At 39.2% G+C, this 19,155-nt stretch overlaps 1 protein-coding gene across 2 annotated transcripts in view; it reads right to left on the minus strand.

Moving 5' to 3' along the window:
• Window positions 1–418: 418 nt before the first annotated feature.
• Window positions 419–19,155, minus strand: part of PAX3 (paired box 3) — a 69,996-nt gene continuing 51,259 nt past the window's right edge. For both annotated transcript variants that reach the window (XM_075268885.1, XM_075268884.1), the window contains exons 5-9: window positions 18,049–18,257; window positions 14,871–15,036; window positions 14,538–14,752; window positions 3,348–3,594; window positions 419–2,677 (exon numbers count right to left, since the gene is read on the minus strand). In XM_075268885.1, the coding sequence (XP_075124986.1) occupies window positions 2,643–2,677; window positions 3,348–3,594; window positions 14,538–14,752; window positions 14,871–15,036; window positions 18,049–18,257 (872 nt within the window). In that variant the 3' untranslated portion in view covers window positions 419–2,642. The remainder of the gene's footprint in view (window positions 2,678–3,347; window positions 3,595–14,537; window positions 14,753–14,870; window positions 15,037–18,048; window positions 18,258–19,155) is intronic.

A 19,155-nucleotide genomic window follows, 5' to 3' on the forward strand; every position in this document is an offset into this window, starting at 1 on the left:
CTGTGACATCACTGTGTGCATTATCTCTGTATTGTGACATCACTGTGTGCATTATCTCTGTATTGTGACATCACTGTGTGCATTATCTCTGTACTGTGACATCACTATATGTATTATCTCTGTACTGTGACATCACTGTGTGCATTATCTCTGTACTGCGACATCACTGTGCATTATGTCTGTACTGTGGCATCACTATGTGTATTGTTCACATATTGTAACATCTGAGTTCTTATTATCTCTGCATTATATCATTATACACAATATTATATCACTTTGTGTATTGTCCATGCACATTAGAATAACCCAAATAATAATCTTTTGATATCTTGACACGGCCATGGTCAGTAATAACACAACTTCTCATTGTCTGTATTTATAATGGTTTTATTATAAATAGTAAATATTTACTGCACTTTATTACATGAAACATATTGCAGCATCTGTTGCCGGAAATCCCGACTACACACAGATAAAATTTAACTTCTTCCATCACCTCTAAGACGAAAGCGTGATCTCATCACTAACCATATCCTAGCTAGATCCCTAATGAATTACCCATCATTCTTGAAGGAATGTATTTTGTGCTCTACCTCGCTTCACTTGTCAAGAAAACGAAGAAATAAATAAGATTGTAATTTTTTTCAACCACCTAGCATTTTTTTTTTTTACATTTTCAATATAAGACAATCATGTAACCCTATTTATTGCATTCCCATCTAGCAATGAAAGCAGTTCATCATAGGCTAACCCATGTTTTCTTATTTTTATTTTTCTAAAAGTTTTATTTCTACAAATTCCTGATAAATATGGCATTTCTAGAATGGCAGGACAGGCTTCTGTTGCCTCTCAGATGGGCAAGGTGTAAATGATGTTGAAAAGAAAATTCTCTGTGTGTTATGAATACCGCCGATGAAAGGGGTCCTACAGGCAAAACGTATAGACTATGGTTTGTCTATTGCAGTGCCTAAGGGGGTGGAGCATGACACAGGGATTCTATCTTTGGTGTTCCGGAAATTCCTATGTACCGCCCCCCCATGTCCCGCACAGGGACAAAAAAGTGTATTCAGCTTAAGATGCCCATAAACCTCCAATAACTTTTGGCTGAATAGTTGTTTGGCAAACAGCTATATTCCTGCCCTATGTGCTTCGGTGCCCTCAATGGGAAATGGAGAACCAGTCGCTGCCAGGTACCTCCACTCAGGAATCAAAGTATTGGACATAAGCAGAGTTATTATGTTGACTCCTTTCTCTCCCTTATATTGTTAAGATAAAGCCAGGACGCCCGAATACACAGCATAGTTTCCCTATCCTGCAAAGTTGGTGGAGTTGGCCAATTTTCTCTTATGTCTATAGGGCTCAGACCTTGGATAAATACCTTCATTGATTAAAGGGGGCAATATAAAGGGAGCTTTATACAAAGATAAGTATAATTTCCAATTATCCCAATGATCAGTATTGGTTGTAGCTTAGAGGCTGACCTGACGCTACCAATTTATATAACCCTACAAATAAACCGGTCAAAATAAATCAAAATAACTTAAAGCAAGCTAAAGCCCCTGTGAATTGTAGGTTCAACTACAGGCCCCATCATGCCTTGCCTACTGTTCCCTGCAAAGACATGCGGAGTTTTCAGATCAAAGATTTGGAAAGAAAAAACAGACGGCATACCACTGTATTATAGAAACATACAACAGACAAAATGGTGGAATGCCTTTTTACTGTATTATAAAATAGAAAAAGTGGCTTTCTTGTAGAAAATGTCAAATTGAGGTTCAGAAATTTCTTTGAAAATGAATATACTTGCGGAAAAATACAATCCCATTGTATTTGCAAGACATGAAAGGGATGTTGAAGTGAGGTATGTTATTGCACGTTGATTGACAGCCATGAAATCAATGTCTTTCAGTCAGAATTTGGCGCTGGGCGTTCCCCCTCTGAGTTATTTATTTCTCACGCCAAATGTATTTGCCAGTTCTTAAATGCTGGGTGTTAATCCTAGTAAAAGTCTTAATAAACATTGGACTTTGTTTGTCTATTTACGTCAACCCTAAATAACAACTGGATGATGAAGCTTGTATCTGTAACGTGGAATGTTATCTATACAGTCAAATGGAGCGGTAAAGTGAGAGCATTTCCCCACGACCAAGCCCATGTGGCACAAAATTCTGTATATTCCCTGCTCTGTGCTTCTTATGTGGCCGGGTATGACATAGAAAGGCTCCGCTTTAACAGCTGTCTCATCACTTTGCTACTAACTGGGGTACAAAATCAAAAATAATCTCTTTAAATGAACTCCTCAACTTTTTCCTTCTTCTCTGTCAGCTCTTTCAATCGGCTTGAGTGCGGCTTCTTGTAGGAACCCAGGAAAGCTCTAACTTCCAAGGAAGAACTCTGTTGAGCAATACACTTGGACCAGTTGCCCAGTCTTTAGATAAGTCATTCCTGGAGGATGGTAGGATGTCAAACTTTTTCCCTACACGGCCAGCTGAGTTATAATAGTTCTCATTATCCTCTTCACTTCCATAAAAGAAGTCCTTATCATCTACTTATTTGTCAAGCTCCAGTTGGTGCTGCTAATTGATGAGAATATCCATCTAGTCCAAACCTCCGGTTCTAACACCATCGGAGAGACAGTCACTCTATGCAATATCTGGCTTCAGATAATGAAAGGCACCTGTAGGAAACGGAGAGAAAGGTTTAGAAGACTTAAGACCAATTCACTTTAAAAGCCAGCCTGAACCATAGGTTGACACTGTCACATGTAATACTGGGATATCAAAGAATAGGGCTAATATTTTTATTCCCGGGACAAGTTTGACAAACTCTTCAGAATATGTGATCATATACTTTAATGACTCTTGAACTGACTTGATTAAAGACATGTGTTTTTAATATGGGGCATGCCCGTGGTTACTGCATGTCGGGCAAAACCTTCTGTTTTACCTAATGGCGGTCAGGTCTCATGTCTCGGCACGTAATCACCTCAAGATGTCTTTGACATCACTTAAGCAAATAATTATGCAACAGATGTTTTTCAGAGAACAATCAACGGGCACCGGAGACAAAAGAGACTCAGTGAGAAAGGGAGAGTCATCAACCTTCTGTTGGAAGCCACAATGTTTCTTGTTTTGTACTTTATCTGATAGAAAAAAAGTCAACTCATAGCAAGGGAGCGAGTCCCCTGCATGAATGGAAACAGTTAAACTATACTTCAAGCTTAGGAGATAATCTGTGACCTTCCAAATTTGATGCTGAAGATTGCTAAAGACTTCCTGCTTCTGAGTATTTAGTGAGTAAAAGCCTGACTATATGGCACAGATTACTGACTTATTAAGTATACTTACTCTGTCCATACTGGCTGTATTGATATCCCGCTACGGGCTCCATACTGTATCCTGATGTGCTATAGGTTGGTGGGCAGTATGACTGAGATGTTGATAGACTATCCAACGTCTTCATGTGTTCTAGTCTCTGGCTGCAGCTTGCTGACACAGCAGTACTAGGTTCAAGACCTCCAGTTAATGGTGATAAGGCATAGTCAGTCTGAGGTTGGTGAGGCACACCACCATGATTAGTAAGGAGACCCATTACCTGTAGGAAAGAATAGTCATTTTAGTATATTGTACACTTGATATCATATGTGGATACATGATACAGCCGGATGAATACCATTAAATATATATATGAACTCAGTTATGTAAAATATAATACAGACCCCTACCACAATACTCATAGTAAAATTCTATTAGTAACATAGTAATCAATGTTCCATCTAGTAATGATGCAAAGACACTACCGTAAGAACGTGTCCACATACCATTTGTACAGTTTGTCCAACTCTATACAGGTCCTGGGTTAGTCAAAGTCACTGATTTTGCTGTCAAAGGGGTTGGCGACCATTCACAACTTAACACCTATCCACATAATAGTTAATAAGTGTTTGATCTCTGGTGGTCCCACCACTAGAAACCCATTCACAAAAACACTAGACCTATCCCCTGTATCAGCAGCATGATGGTCTCAACTCTATTTAAAGACTATGGCACTAACAAAGCCAGCTGAGTATTGACTTGGTTATCTTCATCTACCCTATAGAAATAAAAATAAGCAGTGGTGAACATGCTTAACTACCACGCCATTAAAATTGTGGCCACAGGACCTCCATTCTCCTTGTCAGTGGGGTTTCCAGTAATTAGAGATGTATCACCTATCCTATTGATAGGTGATAAGTTGGTGATTGTGGGACAACTAAGAATGGTGTCTGTAGGTTTAGGAGATAACATGTTATCTCTATCTCTATTGATAAAACTAGAAACAGATAAAATATTTAAGAACTTAAAAAAATGTAAAAAAAAAAAAATTGAAGGCACGCCGAATGAACCCAAAGAAGTCCACAAAAAACCCCTTTCCTCTTGCACTGAACTCTAGCGCTCCATGAATCTACCTGCACTGAATTAACATCCCAATAATTTGATTTTCCTGCATATGTCTGTTTGAAAGCTAAAAAAGGGAAGTAGCCCCAGGCTCTCGGACCCCTGTATTTTTTTTGTCTTGACCTTTTCACCTAAACATAGAACTAAGGGAAGGGCACGGTCACCTCGGTCTAATCCCTTTTACTAAACTAGTGAGTATCGTTTTGTTTCCGGTTCCAAAGAAGCTCTCATTTCCACAGTAAAAAAACATCAGGCATCAGTGTTTGCAGAGGCAGACCTTGGTAAAAATCTCTCACACACTTGAAAGCTATCAGCCCTGCTCAAAATTGCCAGCATCCGTAACTGAGTTAATAGTGAATATATTTTCCTAAAGACATGTATAATGTAATAAGGATCCCATTGCAAACCATATAATAGGCCAACACATCTCAACATTGTTCCCTCAAAACAGAACCACATGGAAACCAAATAGTTAAAAAATGTCATCGAGTGGTGAGTCTACACTGAAGGGCTGCACTTAGGATACGCTCTAGGACCATTCTTAGGACAATTCAACACTATTTCCAGATCATTATCTTTGGAGAAATGGTTCAGAAGAACATACAAAGTAACATTGTAGTACAATGAACAAATGGAGTTATAAGGGCAATGTTACTATAGTCATTATTAGTCTTCTACCTAAAAATCTAGAGAATTCAATGTAAAAACAATCCTTCAAGAATTCCACTATATTCCAACTATTGTTCCACAATGGTGTAAAATGAGATCCATTTCTAAGGAGACATTTTCATAAAGTACCCAATGATATCAGTAGGGGCCGGATATTCTAACCATGCCACTGGTTTACCAGATACAGGCCACGTTCTGCTTTATGAAAGTTGGCTGAACATTAGAGTCTTTCTTCTGTGTGTGGCCTACATATGTAAATTATAATTTATTCATCCAGATTCTTTCCCATATGCATTTCATATTTCATTGTTTTTACCTTTTTTGGGGTTTGTTACCTGCCAGCATAAAAGGGGTTAACACTAACTTTATGCATTCTGTCCATGTTTGACCCTCACACATGTGTAGCGTGTAATTTACGGAAGCTTTCTCCACAGGAAGCCGGACACGTTGTCCTGAAGATGTCCAGAGCCCTGCTCTATTGTGATGGGAAACAGATGCAGGCCCGGTTCTAAGAAAAATGGTGCCACCTGCTCTGTGCTATTCCCGCTGCGCAGAATGGCTGTGAATTCCTTAGTCGTGTTCACACGGGCATGAATCAAGTTGTGGCAGATTCTATCCCTCATACTTTTATAAGGACATCTCCATCATGTGTATTTAATCTGGCCTACACCTCTATGGGATTTCTCAGGCTAAACAGCTAATCCTCTTCATTAGAAAATCACTGTCTAGCAAATGCATATGTGGGGAAACCCGGGAACATACCTCAAGATGGAGAATCTGTATCTGTTAGCGATGACGTTGAACACCGGTTGGGGAGTCAGAGACTTACAAATAGACATTGAAAATTTAGGCCTAACATAGACTATAGAAACATTTATAGGACTCTAGCTTATCAATCTCAAGGGGTTTTCTATTTCTGACTGAGGGTACTGTTTCTCCTTAGGGATAGCAATACTTGGTCTAGGGAGTGTTGTAGGCAAGCAGTGCATTCTGGGAAGAGGGTAGGCAAATCAACTGTTATCCAAAAGGACAAATGACTTTAATCTTGGGATTGATGGTGAACAAGGTTGAACATTTTTGAGTAAATATCCCAGAAATTATCAGTTTGGAGAAATACCTACCCAAATCTAGTATTTCTTATGTGAAGTCTGTGGATAACTTTCCTTAATATAAAGAGATAATGATAAATACCATGCAGGCGGCCATTTTTTTTCTTACAACTAGACAGACAATTGTATGACACTACTGGACAATGTTTTGTGGATAATGAACCGTCATTCGGTAGCTTAAGCTGGTGCTTGGAAAAGGCCATCTTCTGTACTTTTGGTACAACATGTGTACATGACATTATACTACTATATTATTGTTTGTGTTTTGACTCTTCTAATTTTATTTTTATTTTTTTGACTTAATATTATATATGTATTATATTTTGTATATTTTGTGTAATTTTTCAGACACACTGAAGAAGGTCTTTTAGTTGGACCGAAACGTTTGTGTATTTGTCTGAATAAAATTACATTTTGGAAGCATACTCTTAGAGTGCCGGAAAATTCATTTATTGTATTAAGATGGCCTTGAGAAGCCATTTCCGAGCACCAGCTTAAACTACCGAGTGAAGGTTCATTATCCACAAGACATACGTCTCCTTGACCGAGCACCGGTAATTATGTCCACGAACACATTTTTCTACAATACTGAAGATACAGCTAACATCATAGCCAGAACCACAGCCTCAGGTGTTTTTTTACATATCGCCCCCACGGAGTTATGTTCCAGAGATTACGAAAAGGTATCCAGAACCCTCTTAAACCATGAGCTACACTGTGTGATCCTCACAGAGTATCTTAAGATGCAGAGGATTCCAAGGGGCCTAAGATCCCATCTTCACCCTACAATCTTTCGGGAGAACAAAGAGTATTGCAAATTATTTGAACAGATACTCAATAAATGTTCTCTGGATCTTATGACCTTAACGGTTGATTATCTACAAAAATCAATAACGGAACACCAAGAGCATGGAGGCACAGTTACGTTCAACACTGACTGAACCAGAAATTTCCACATTAAAGAACAAAGTGGACTCAACTTTATCCAGCTTCCGACAGGAGCAAGAACAAAAGAAAAGGAATAAGTTCCTAAGAGATGCAGAAGACTACACTAACAATCACATCTATAAATGGCAGGATACATCCGGTTTTTCAAGATTTCCCAGGAGAGGTCCCCGATCTATCTGGCAATCGATCCGGCCCATCCAATTTTTTAGGTCGGAATCCAAAACTACCCCGATGAGGAAGACGAGGCGGGGGGGCCAATGCAAACAAGGAAGATCAAGAGCGAATGACGACCCGATCTCAGGTAATGAGACTCCACTAGTTATAAATATCTCCTCAAAAAACCTCTCCCCTCCTCAACTCAGACTTTTACAAAAAGGTTTGTCATTTTGTCCAGCCTACAAATTTAACTCTTTCCAGTTGGAGATGGACCTGGAAAGATTTTTTAGGAATATTCGTTTGAAAGCTCATTTTAGCCAGGAAAGCCCCGTAGCACAACAAACAGGCAGTAACTCCTGTCAACATTACTACCCTAGGTCTCAGGAACAAGAGCTCATATACACCCCCAAGAGGCTCACACACGTTGGAGGCCTTTATCTACCTAGTCAAAAGTGATGTCAGAACTGTTTGTAGCGAGATAGATAAAGGCAACTGGCTCACCCCCCCCCCCCCCATTCTATCTCAGGAAGAACAGGTGTCTCTAAAATCCCCTATGGATTTGATATGACCGAGACTTAATAATCAAACCTGCAGATAAGGGGGTGCAGTGGTAGTATGGGATAGGTCAGCATATGTTAAGGAAATTCATACATAACTGGCTGACACTAAGGTTTACCGTAAATTACCTGACAATCCAACCACCTCAATAGTAACCAAGATCAGGACGACTGTAGACATGTTTCTTGACCGTAATATCATTGATAGCAAAACACATGAATTTCTTTTGAAAAAATATCCCATAATACCCGTTTTTTATGTCCTCCCAAAGAGTCATAAACGACTAGAAAATCCACCAGGAAGGCCCATTGTGGCCTCCACTGATTCGGTTTTGTCACCACTAGTCATAATCCTAGAGAAGATTCTTACCCCTCTAGTCAAAACCACGAAGTCCTTTTTACTGGATACTGGAGACTTTCTCAAACAAGTTAGATCACTACCTTACTTGGGACAAGATTATTGGCTCATCACATTCAATGTAAATAGCCTTTACACATCTATTATACACCAGAAAGGCCTAACAGCTACCCGCACCCTGTTAGAATGGTCAGCCAAATCTCCATCAACTATTGAATTTTGCATGACAATATTAGAATTAATTTTAACCAACAATTTTTTTATGTTCCAGGATGATTTCTTTCTACAGGTTCAAGGTACCGCGATGGGGTCCAATGTGGCCCCCTCCATATGCTAACGCATATATGTCTTTCTTTGTAGAAAGATACGTGTACACTAATGAGCTATTTTCAGCACACTGCCGATGTTGGAAAAGATACATCGATGACATTTTTTGCATATGGGGGGGCCCATTGGACTCCTTACTTCAGTTTCAGACATTCCTTAACTCTGTTTGGGAGGAGCTACAATTTACCATACATTATGAATTACACAAAATTTATTTTCTTGATATGACAGTAATTAAAGAAACAAATGGTTCCCTACAGACAGATCTTTTTACTAAAAAAAATGGACCGGAATAGTTTATTACACTATTCAAGTTATCACCCACTGTCCACGAAATTATCTCTACCATGGTCTCAGTACCAATGGGTGAATCGGATCGTTTCCGACGACTCACGCAGGAACATCAGATTACAGGAGACGTGCTAAATTCACTGAGAGAGGTTACCCCTCAAGTGTTACTACACTCAATAGAACAAATCCACAGAGACCACAATGCAACAACTCCATACGCATCCCATTCATCCACACTTTTCACCCTTTTTCATACAAAATCCACAGGATTATCCGGAAACACTGGCCACTATTACAACAAAGACATCCAGACATACAATCATTTACACAACCATTTCTTTCCTGTTTTAGGAGGGCTGACATCCTCCGCAACAAACTGGTGAAAGCCGACCTCGGCTCCAACACCCGACTACCCAGACAGACTTTCCTTCAGACACGTAAATTTGGTACCTTCCCATGTCTCCACTGTCCACAATGCAACCACATTCAGAAAGGCAATCATCTCATACACCCACACACAGGCAAAAGATTCCCAATTAAAGAATACTTCAGTTGTGACACAAATTTTGTCGTATACATGATCAAATGCCCCATGCGGGCTAGCCTACATTGGCAAAACTACACAAACCATCCGTGATTGCATATCCCAACACAAGAGCACAATACGTACCAAGAATTTATTACTACCTATACCGTTTCACTTCTACCAGGCAAAACATTCAGTATCCCAGTTACGATTTCAGGTAATAGAACACATCCCTAGAGCTAGGAGAGGTGGTGACAGGGTGAAAACTCTGAAATATAGAGAGGCTTTTTGGATTCACAAATTTCAGACCTTGGAACCTCGCAGATTAATTCGTGATTATGATGTCAAAAGCTTTTGTTGATTTTATTTTATTATACTCATACATTGTTCTTTTTCCTTTTCAGAACCGTTAGTCTACTAGGAGGAATACATTGGTGCCCAGGCAGTCTACTGGACTTTTTTATCTTCTGACATTCCGCTCTAATTTTTATTTCTTCTCTTTCTTTCTTTCTTTGGTCCATTTTGTCTTTCTACTTTAGATCCCATCATTTTCCGTTCTTACCCATCTTTTCTTTCCTTTTTCTTATCTTATCCTTTCTTATCTTATTTTCCTAATGTACTATGTTTTTCCTTTCATCATTTTGCTTGTCTCTATTCCTTACTTTCCCTAGATTCCTTCATCCCTTCCCTTTATTTTCACTTTTTTTCCATTCTTATCCTGTATTCTTTTCTCTCTATTTACGGTACTTCCGGTTTGCATTCTACGGTGAAACGCACCTCCATCCAGCGGAACGCAACCACTTTCTTCTTCTTCTATTTTCCTTATTTTTATCTTTACTCCCTGTATATGTTCCCCTCATCATTCTCCTTCCATTCCCCCCTCATTATTCCTATCCCCTGCTTGTTATTCGTAGTCTGATGCCTTTCAAGTTCTCACTTCCAGTTTTATGATTGCAAAACGGAAGTGAGCCTTTTCTTATCCACACGGACTCCTGGAGTGCTACTGACTAGCTACAAAATGTTTTTCTACCACTATATACCACCAATGGACCTTATTATTGCCTACCTACCTAACCTTGTCGGGGGGCGCCGGGGGCTCTTGGACTTGGGGCCATGCCCCCTTTAGGGCGAGGCTCCTGGTCTAACGGCTCTTGGCGCCGATACCCCTTTAAATGGACAATCTTTCTTGGCATCTGGTTCACACTCCTCTACTAGGATTCCACATCTATCTACTTTGGCTTCCTATTCCTCTTCCTACTACTGGTAAGATTTTTTAGGATATTATATTACATTAGGCTACATGTTATTGTTTAGCAAGCTGAGCACCCATCCTCCTATTTATGTATTCATGTGTATCATTTACCCTGATACTTGATTTTGTTCACTTTGTACCAATACTCATTATGTACATGGTCTTATTGTGGTCCATACCTTATTTGTGCCATTGGTTTCTTTATCATTACACCGGAAGCTTCTTCTGGCTATGTATTGTCTAATACCCCTATATGTTATACTATTCCTTGGTGATTGCATACACCATAGCCATCTTCTGTACATGTGTACATGGCATTATACTACTATATTATTGTTTGTGTTTTAACTCTTCTAATTTTATTTTTTATTTTTTTGACTTAGTATTATATATGTATTATATTTTGTATAATTTTTCAGACACACTGAAGAAGGTCTTTTACTCGGAATAAACTTACATTTTGGAAGCATACTCTTAGAGCGCCGGAAAATTCATTTATTGTACTACTGGACAATGTGTCTGTAGAGGTTCTCCGCAAAACCATCCCTCTAATGCATCACTCAGCTTCAACAATAAGACCTATGATTATCATTTTAATATAATATAATAATATAATAAGAACCATTGAAGCTTTGGAACCTCTTGGATACTTTAATTAAATTGTCACCTCTTGCTCTTATCTGAATTGAGTTTTACGACATACTTGTGCTTCTTCTACAAGAGCTCATGTTATACATATTAAGAGGTGGAGGCCACGTTCCCAGTGCAAATCATCCAAAATAAGTGTCAATGGGCAACAGAAAATCATTAGCTTTATATATTGAACTATAAATGAGGTGACATAACAGGAATGGAAGAGCATGCCCTGAGAGCTATTCCAGGCAAAGGTTACAAGACGCCTGCTCCGCACCATGTGACAGTATAATGGAAATTAATTCAGGTTATTAAATGACTTTTTATTATACCAATAACCACTTAGTAAACTGTTCTATAGTGAGCAGAGTCATTTTAAAGGAAGAAATACAGTTAATACATATACATTGGACTCTCAGTTCTGGGTCTCTAGCACAGTATCTGGCAGAAATCCTGGACGAAAAGTCCGGCATAGCAGACACCCAACAGACCCCATTATAATCAATAGGAAGCTTCTGGATCCATTGCTGTCTATTATTTGAAGGACTGTCTTCCCATTTTTTGGGTCCTGAATCAAACTAAAAGAACCAAAATACCAATGCAGCTATGAGCGTAGTATAGTCTTTCTTGAAGGTCCCATTTACTGACTTCAAACTGTACTATGAAAAGTATATCTAATGCTCACCACCCCATCACTGGAACCAGTGTCCATATTGCTTTACAGAATATAGAGAATATACAGAATATACATGTAGGAAACATCTAAATGCATTATTACCAGATAGAATAACAGATTGAAACTCAACAAAAAGAGCTGTCTAGAGTTGTTACCAATAGTGTTGGGTCCTACTTATGGGCAACTACATGTAGGTAGTCGTATCATAGAGAATTCACTACAACATATATGGCATCTAATGAAAAACTACTGTAGGGGAAATACAAGCATGTAACATATGGTATCCAGCCTATCCGTTTAGATCTTTCAGCATCAACTACATGGTCAGTTTGTAGAATGCACATAAACATAATATGCTTAATCTATAGAAGCTTCAATATATATATAAGAAAACCCATGACACTTGCCCCTTTCTTCCCATAGCCATTAATAGTGGTTTCATATAAAGCCAAATGTAGATGTGGACTGAAAATAAAAACAAACCCAATGACAACTGAAACCCTATTCTTATTTCGAAGTCCCAGGTCTTAATCCCCCCAGTGGGGGCTGACTTCTCAGTATTCTCTGTGTCCCAGATGCTGATGAGTAAACCAGAGGGAACACTCCATCACTTTAATGACCTCTGCAGGTGGTTTTATATCATCATGAAAATATGAGCCTTCTCAGTCTCTGCACATCAAACACTATCGGAAATCATTAAATAATATTAATTGTCCGGTTTAAGAAGCCGATCTAGAACTTCAATTCTCAGGGTGGACATTCACTATTCCGAAAATATGCAAGAAAAATAACAAAAATGTGAATTATTGAGCAGAGATAGTTGAGGTTCCTTAGAAGACTCTACTTCCATTAAGTTCTCTCTTTATACAGACTAATATACATACACTTGGTTGTAATTTCTTTATCCTTGTCTATTTTACTGACTTTTAGGCTTCAAAGTGTAAATGAATGTGTTATACCGAGATGAAGAAGCCTGGTCTCTATGTGTAGACATTTCTGCCCGGCCAGTCCAATTAATTACCAAAGTAAATTTCGGCCTCTTCTATGGACAACCATAACATTGGAAAAAGATGATTATTCCATTTTAAAGCCATTCAGTCCTACTGTGTGTTAAAAGCCAGAAAGTTTAGGCTTCCTGCTAATATGCAGTAGAAAGAAAGCAGTGAAAGTTAATTACACTTACTGTTAGAAAAAGGAGGTTTTATGAGTTTTTTTGCCCATAGGCAGTAATGTTTATTCCATCGCATTTGACTGTGCACCCTTTTTAACTCTCCAAGTCTTTGAACTTTATATTTTCACAGATTTATCACTGTCTAGCAGAGAGTAGTTATAGCCGTCTCAAGATTGTAACCTCACGTAGAGGAGAGGGAAGAGACGCAAGTCGTTATTTTTGCTCCCCTTTGTGCCATTAAAATCTCATTTTCTGCCTATTAAGATGCCCTCTCAGTGCTAGAGCCAGGCTGATGAGTGTGTAATTGGGTATAATTGTCTTTTCACTTTTCATTTATGTCATTCTCAATATCCTTCTGTTTCCTCTCACTGCCGAGAGGAAGATGTGTTTGGGGAGGATTCATAGCTGTGAAACTGCCCCCACTTAGCCTGACAAAGAGGCCTGATTTTAATTATAGATTGCATGCCGTTCAGAGAAACTATTAGACACCTGAATATTAGTCCCTCTGATATAATAAAAATCCCTGTGTTTAGACACACATTAACAATGTCAAGCCAACCTCAGGCAGCTGTGCACCGTAGTAAATTCAACCAACCTTTTGACACTCAATTACCAAGTCAATTTATTTTACTGGAATTCCCAAGTACAACACCAAAACTCTTCTGAATGAAAATTAACAGTATAATTATCGCTTTGAGAACCATATATATTCCCAAGGTGACGGCGTTCCTTTCATTTATTGATGCGGGCGTTTTTTAAAGGGCCGAGAAACCTCAAAATGCTCCTTAAGAAAATTATTACAGACAAAAATTGTATCCAAAAATTAACATTACATTATTGTATCAAAATTCCTATACATCGACCTTCAGACTGAAGAATTTTTTTTTTTAAATTTGGATTCTGGACTGGAAAGTCAATGTCAGCTATGCTAATAGTCCTAGACATAGGGTAATAAATAACACAATATAGTTAGGACACACATCATCCACCCCATAGACGGTTTTGTTTTCACACATTACATAGCACACACTGAACTGTAAGGAACAGAAGATCTATAAGATCTTTGGAGTAAATAAGGCTTAGCTCTTGCTCGTGATGTGTGCTGCGTACAAGACATTGTGATCTTTGTTGCACAGTTCCCTTTGACTCTTTGCCTTGTGGCCACTGTCATTTTTAACTCCAGAAAGGTCTATATTATTTTGGAGGAAGAAAAACACTTGAAAGACAGCCTACCAGCCACAGCTTTTGAAGTAGCCAGTGCGGGGGTGGAGGAGGAAAAAAGGGAAGGAAATTTGCAAAACAGAATCATGTGGCTCATATAAAGAACGCTTTATGGTTCGAATTTGGCAATTTCTTCCCTTTTTGCCTCAGGTGCCCGGCCTGTTCGGTTCTGGCTCTCAGTTAAAGTAATGAAAACACTTCACTGACCTGAGGTGAAAGGCCATTGCCAATGGTGGGGTTCATGGAGTTGGAAGGCCCAGATGGGGGTACAAAGCTGTCTGTGTAACTGGAAAATCCATGCCGGCCGCTGGGCAGGCAGTAGGCCGAGCTGTTCTCAGGATTGGAAGGAAGGCTGCTTTGGTGAACACTGCTCGGAGGGAGAGGTTGGGGTCTGTGAACCGTGCTGCTTGGATCAGACACAGCTGCAAGAAAGAAGGAAGACTTATTTTAAGTTACTAAAATAAATCTGTATATTCAATAGGTTGTAACATGAGGAGCTACAATGGTTTGCTTTTAACCTCTGAATCCGTGATGCTTTACCTTGTGGTATGGATGTAGGTTGGTAGGATGTCTCTGATAACTGGTACGTTGGCAGAGCTGGCATGGCCGCAGGTGGAAAAGCCCCTGGAATCAGGTGATTAAAGGCCATTAGCTGATTGGCTCCTGCTTGCTTCCTCCACCTGGCACGACGATTACTAAACCACACCTATAGGAGAAATGTTTATGACCGTTATAGACTACATAAGTGAATGTCCCATCACATTGATATGCAGTATCCTTCATTCGGAGAAGGCACATGGAAATAATCCTCTGTATATCAAGTTATATAGAGAAAACCAAATCAGCTGGACTCCGAGACGTCTATGTTGTGTAAGTGCGGGGGATGGGCACACTGTAAGGTAAGCGTCACACAGGAGGTACAAATTCCAAAGGCTGATACAAAATAATGCACAGTATCCTCCGTGGAAGATTCATCAATATAATTGTTGACACCTTATGGAGATTTATGGTCTGGGAAAAGGCATAATATAGGAATGAACAGAAGTATGTTCTATGTCTGATTTGTTTATTACTCCCTTGCAAGGCAAGAAATAATGTCATTTGTTCTTCCACTTAACAAGGTTATACGACTTTGTAATAGACAAATGGAAACCATTGGGATCACGTCATCATCTAATGTCTTCAAGTGGCTCCTGGGACGTCTTCAACAGTAATGACAGCATCTTATAACAATGTATGTAGATAAGAGTCTTCTGTGGGGATTGGTGGTGTCGTGGATGGTGTTATAGTAAGAACAACCTTCTTAGCGGGTCAGCGAGGTGCAGCTTCCCTTTTATTATATGTGATATAGATAGATAGATAGATAGATAGATAGATAGATAGATAGATAGATAGATAGATAGATGTTATTTCTATGCAACTCTAGATGTGTATTTGTTGATATCCAATTTTTCTTGTACCAGTGGCAGCTAAGGAACCTATGTGAAGATCACAGTGTACTCATAGACGCAAAATGCGCAACAACCAATGATCAAATATCAGTCATTTCGGTAAGACACTTAAACGTTTTATCATCGTTGTAGGTCTATAAAAAAGCCAGCTATTTATACCGGTCTCATGAGGTCGCATTGTCCCTTTAACCCCATAGCGACCCTTGACGTAACTGTACGTCATGGGTCGCATGGGGATGTATGGAGCGAGCTCACACGCTGAGCTCGCTCCATACACGGCAGATGCCGGCTGTATAATACAGTCAGGACCTGCCAATAACAGCAGCGGTCGGTGCCCGAGCCGATCGCTGCTGTTAACCCTTTACACACTGCGGTCAAACGCGACCGCAGCGTGTAAACAGCGCAGGCGGCATGGGCGCCGCCACGTTTCCCCGATCGCCGCCCTCATGAACGTCACATGAGGGCGGTGATCGGTTGCTATGACAGCCGGAAGCCTATTGAAGGCTTCCAGGCTTGTCTCTGCACTAGATCTATTAGACGATGCCAGAGGCATCGTCTAATAGAAGTGCTGCGATTTTCCTATTCACTGCAATACTGTAGTATTGCAGTGAATAGTATGAGCGATCAGACTCCCTAGGTTTCAAGGTACCTAAGGGGTCTGATCATAAATGTAACAGAAGAAAAAAAAAAGTTTTTAAAAGTATTAAAAAAATAAAAAAAATATAAAAGTTCAAATCACCCCCCTTTCCCTAGATTAGCTATAAAAGTAATTAAAGAACATTAAACATAAACATATTAGGTATCCCCGTGCTCCAAAATGCCCGAACTATTATAATATTAAAACATTTATCCCGTACTGCGAACGGCGTAGCGGCAAAAAAAATAAAAACAGCCAAAAAGCGTTTTTTTCAACACTTTGCCTCCTATAAAAAATTGAATAAAAAGTGATCAAACCATCAGATCTTTCCCCAAATGGTATCAATAGAAACGTCATCTTGTCCCGCATAAAAAGACACCACAACCAGCTCCATACATGGAAATATGAAAAAGTTACAGGTGTTAGAACATGATGACACAAAATTTTTTTTCTATTTTGCAAAGTTTATCATTTTTTTAAAAGTATCAAAACATTTCAAATACTATATAAATTTGGTATCACCGCGTTCGTACTGACACGTAGAACACAGGTAACATGTCATTTGTACCAAACAGTGAACGCTGTAAAAATTAAACCCATAAGAAAATGGCGCAAATGCATTTTTTCTCCAATTGCACCACATTCTGAATTTTTTTCCAGCTTCCCAGTACATTGCACAGCATATTGAATGATGCCATTACAAAGTACAATTTGTCCCGCAAACAATAAGCCATCATGTGACTCTGTGAACTGAAAAATGAAAAAGTTATGGCTCTTGAAATGTGAGGAGGGAAAAACGAAAATGCGAAACCAAAAAATGGCCTGGTCCTTAAGGGGTTAATAAAAAGCACCAACAAGGAACCAGAAAGCCTCTATGGCAAGTTAACTCCTTGCGTGCTGCTGTAATACGATGCACTGTGCACCTCTCCAGCAGCAAAGAGGTCCTGACTGACAGTGATATGCCGCTTCATGCTGTGCTCATTTCAAGACCCATATGTTAGATGTTCAGGGGAATTTGTTAGACTGTAGATCATGGTAATAGTGTGACAGGTTATGAGTCTCTAGGGATCTGAGGAAGCCATAAGGAATGTTGTGAAGTCAGAGGGTTAAAGACACATTATAACAGCTGGAAAAAGCCTCCTGCATTTGCCGGGTAAGGGTCATCGACTTATGAAAATAAATGCTCATGGAAACACAACAACATTTATTACCAGTGTTAACATGATGGGTTTTAATCCCCTACTTTGCTCTGTATTGTTTTATCAGCCTTCTATAAGTGAAAACATGGGAACAGACGCACATGGGATTTGGAATTGTTGTGGAACAAGATGGAAGGATGATCTTCCTCTTAAAGATGAAGATCGTAGACAGACTCAATCATGAGTTTTGTTTATTAGGGAAGGGGACCTTCAAATATGTAAAGGATTATTCTATTTATTAATTCAGTATGTCTTTCTGGGTCCTAAACCCAAGACCTTCTGTATGGAAAGTAAACACGTTAAGAGTCGAGCCACAGATTTATAATATGGTTGGACAGTAGTAACATAGACGACTTCTCGCATTGACAATGTTGACACCTTGTTCATAGTATACAATTTGTGGAGTAAATAAACAGAAATGTGTTCTCTACCTGTACTCGAGCCTCGGTTAGCTTGGCTCTTTGAGCAAGTTCTTCCCGAGTGTAAATATCTGGATAGTGAGTCCTCTCAAAAGCTCTCTCTAGTTCCTCCAGCTGTTCAGCTGTGAATGTGGTCCTGCTTCTACGCTGCTTCCTCTTCAAGGGGAGGTCTGGTTCAGAGTCAATGTCAGAACCTTCTTCAGACTGGGGGGATGAAGGAGCTGAAAGGAAGAAAATCACACAGGTCAACACCTAAAGTATTCCGACATGTCAAGGTGAACCAGCATTACACGATTAGCAGAAAGTGACAGTATTAATTCATCAAATACACCATAGCTATAACCCATACATTGATGATACATATTGTTCATGGTTATTTAGTGGTTGACTATGTTGGCAAGATATATCGTTTCTCATTGAAAGCCAGCTGAGGACCTCAAGAATCGTCTCTGGTGGAAATACGTTGTATGACAGACCAGCGCCTATCAAGTTTGCTTCATCCAGACCATGGGAAAGAAAACAGTGACTTTTTAAATAAAACTTGGCTATGCTTGTGTTACAGTCTTACAAAACAAACAGGAACTTTGTAGTAAAGCCCAACGGAGAAAATATAACATCACGGTATCTGGCTTTGTACTTTAAAATAGGCACAAGGGAGGACATTTGGCCAGAGGTTATTCTTCAATCCACTAAGCTGTTATTTATCATTCAATTTTACCCAAATCCGTATGGTATGTACTACATCATTGCTTGTCCCACGCTGGGGCCTTTGTTATCCTAGTGGATCTCCTGCAGTATAATGGTGTATGACAGATATGTCAACAAAATCTATATAATTGGATTGGATGGTAGTAGAGTAAGTGATTCTTGAAATTATCTTCAAGCAATGATATAAAAGACGTTCAATTTTACTCAATGTATATAAAGACTTTATGTTATAGCTGCTTAGATTTATGTAAAAGGTATTGTCTGTAAAATACATTATCCCTTTCATTTTAAGGGTATGTTCACATACGCTGCAGATTACTTGGGTATACTCATAGATAATCTCATCCACACACAGCAAAATATATATATATATATATATATATATATATATATATATATATATATATATTA

The sequence above is a fragment of the Leptodactylus fuscus genome, chromosome 3 (assembly GCF_031893055.1).
Source record: "Leptodactylus fuscus isolate aLepFus1 chromosome 3, aLepFus1.hap2, whole genome shotgun sequence".
Taxonomy (NCBI): domain Eukaryota; kingdom Metazoa; phylum Chordata; class Amphibia; order Anura; family Leptodactylidae; genus Leptodactylus; species Leptodactylus fuscus.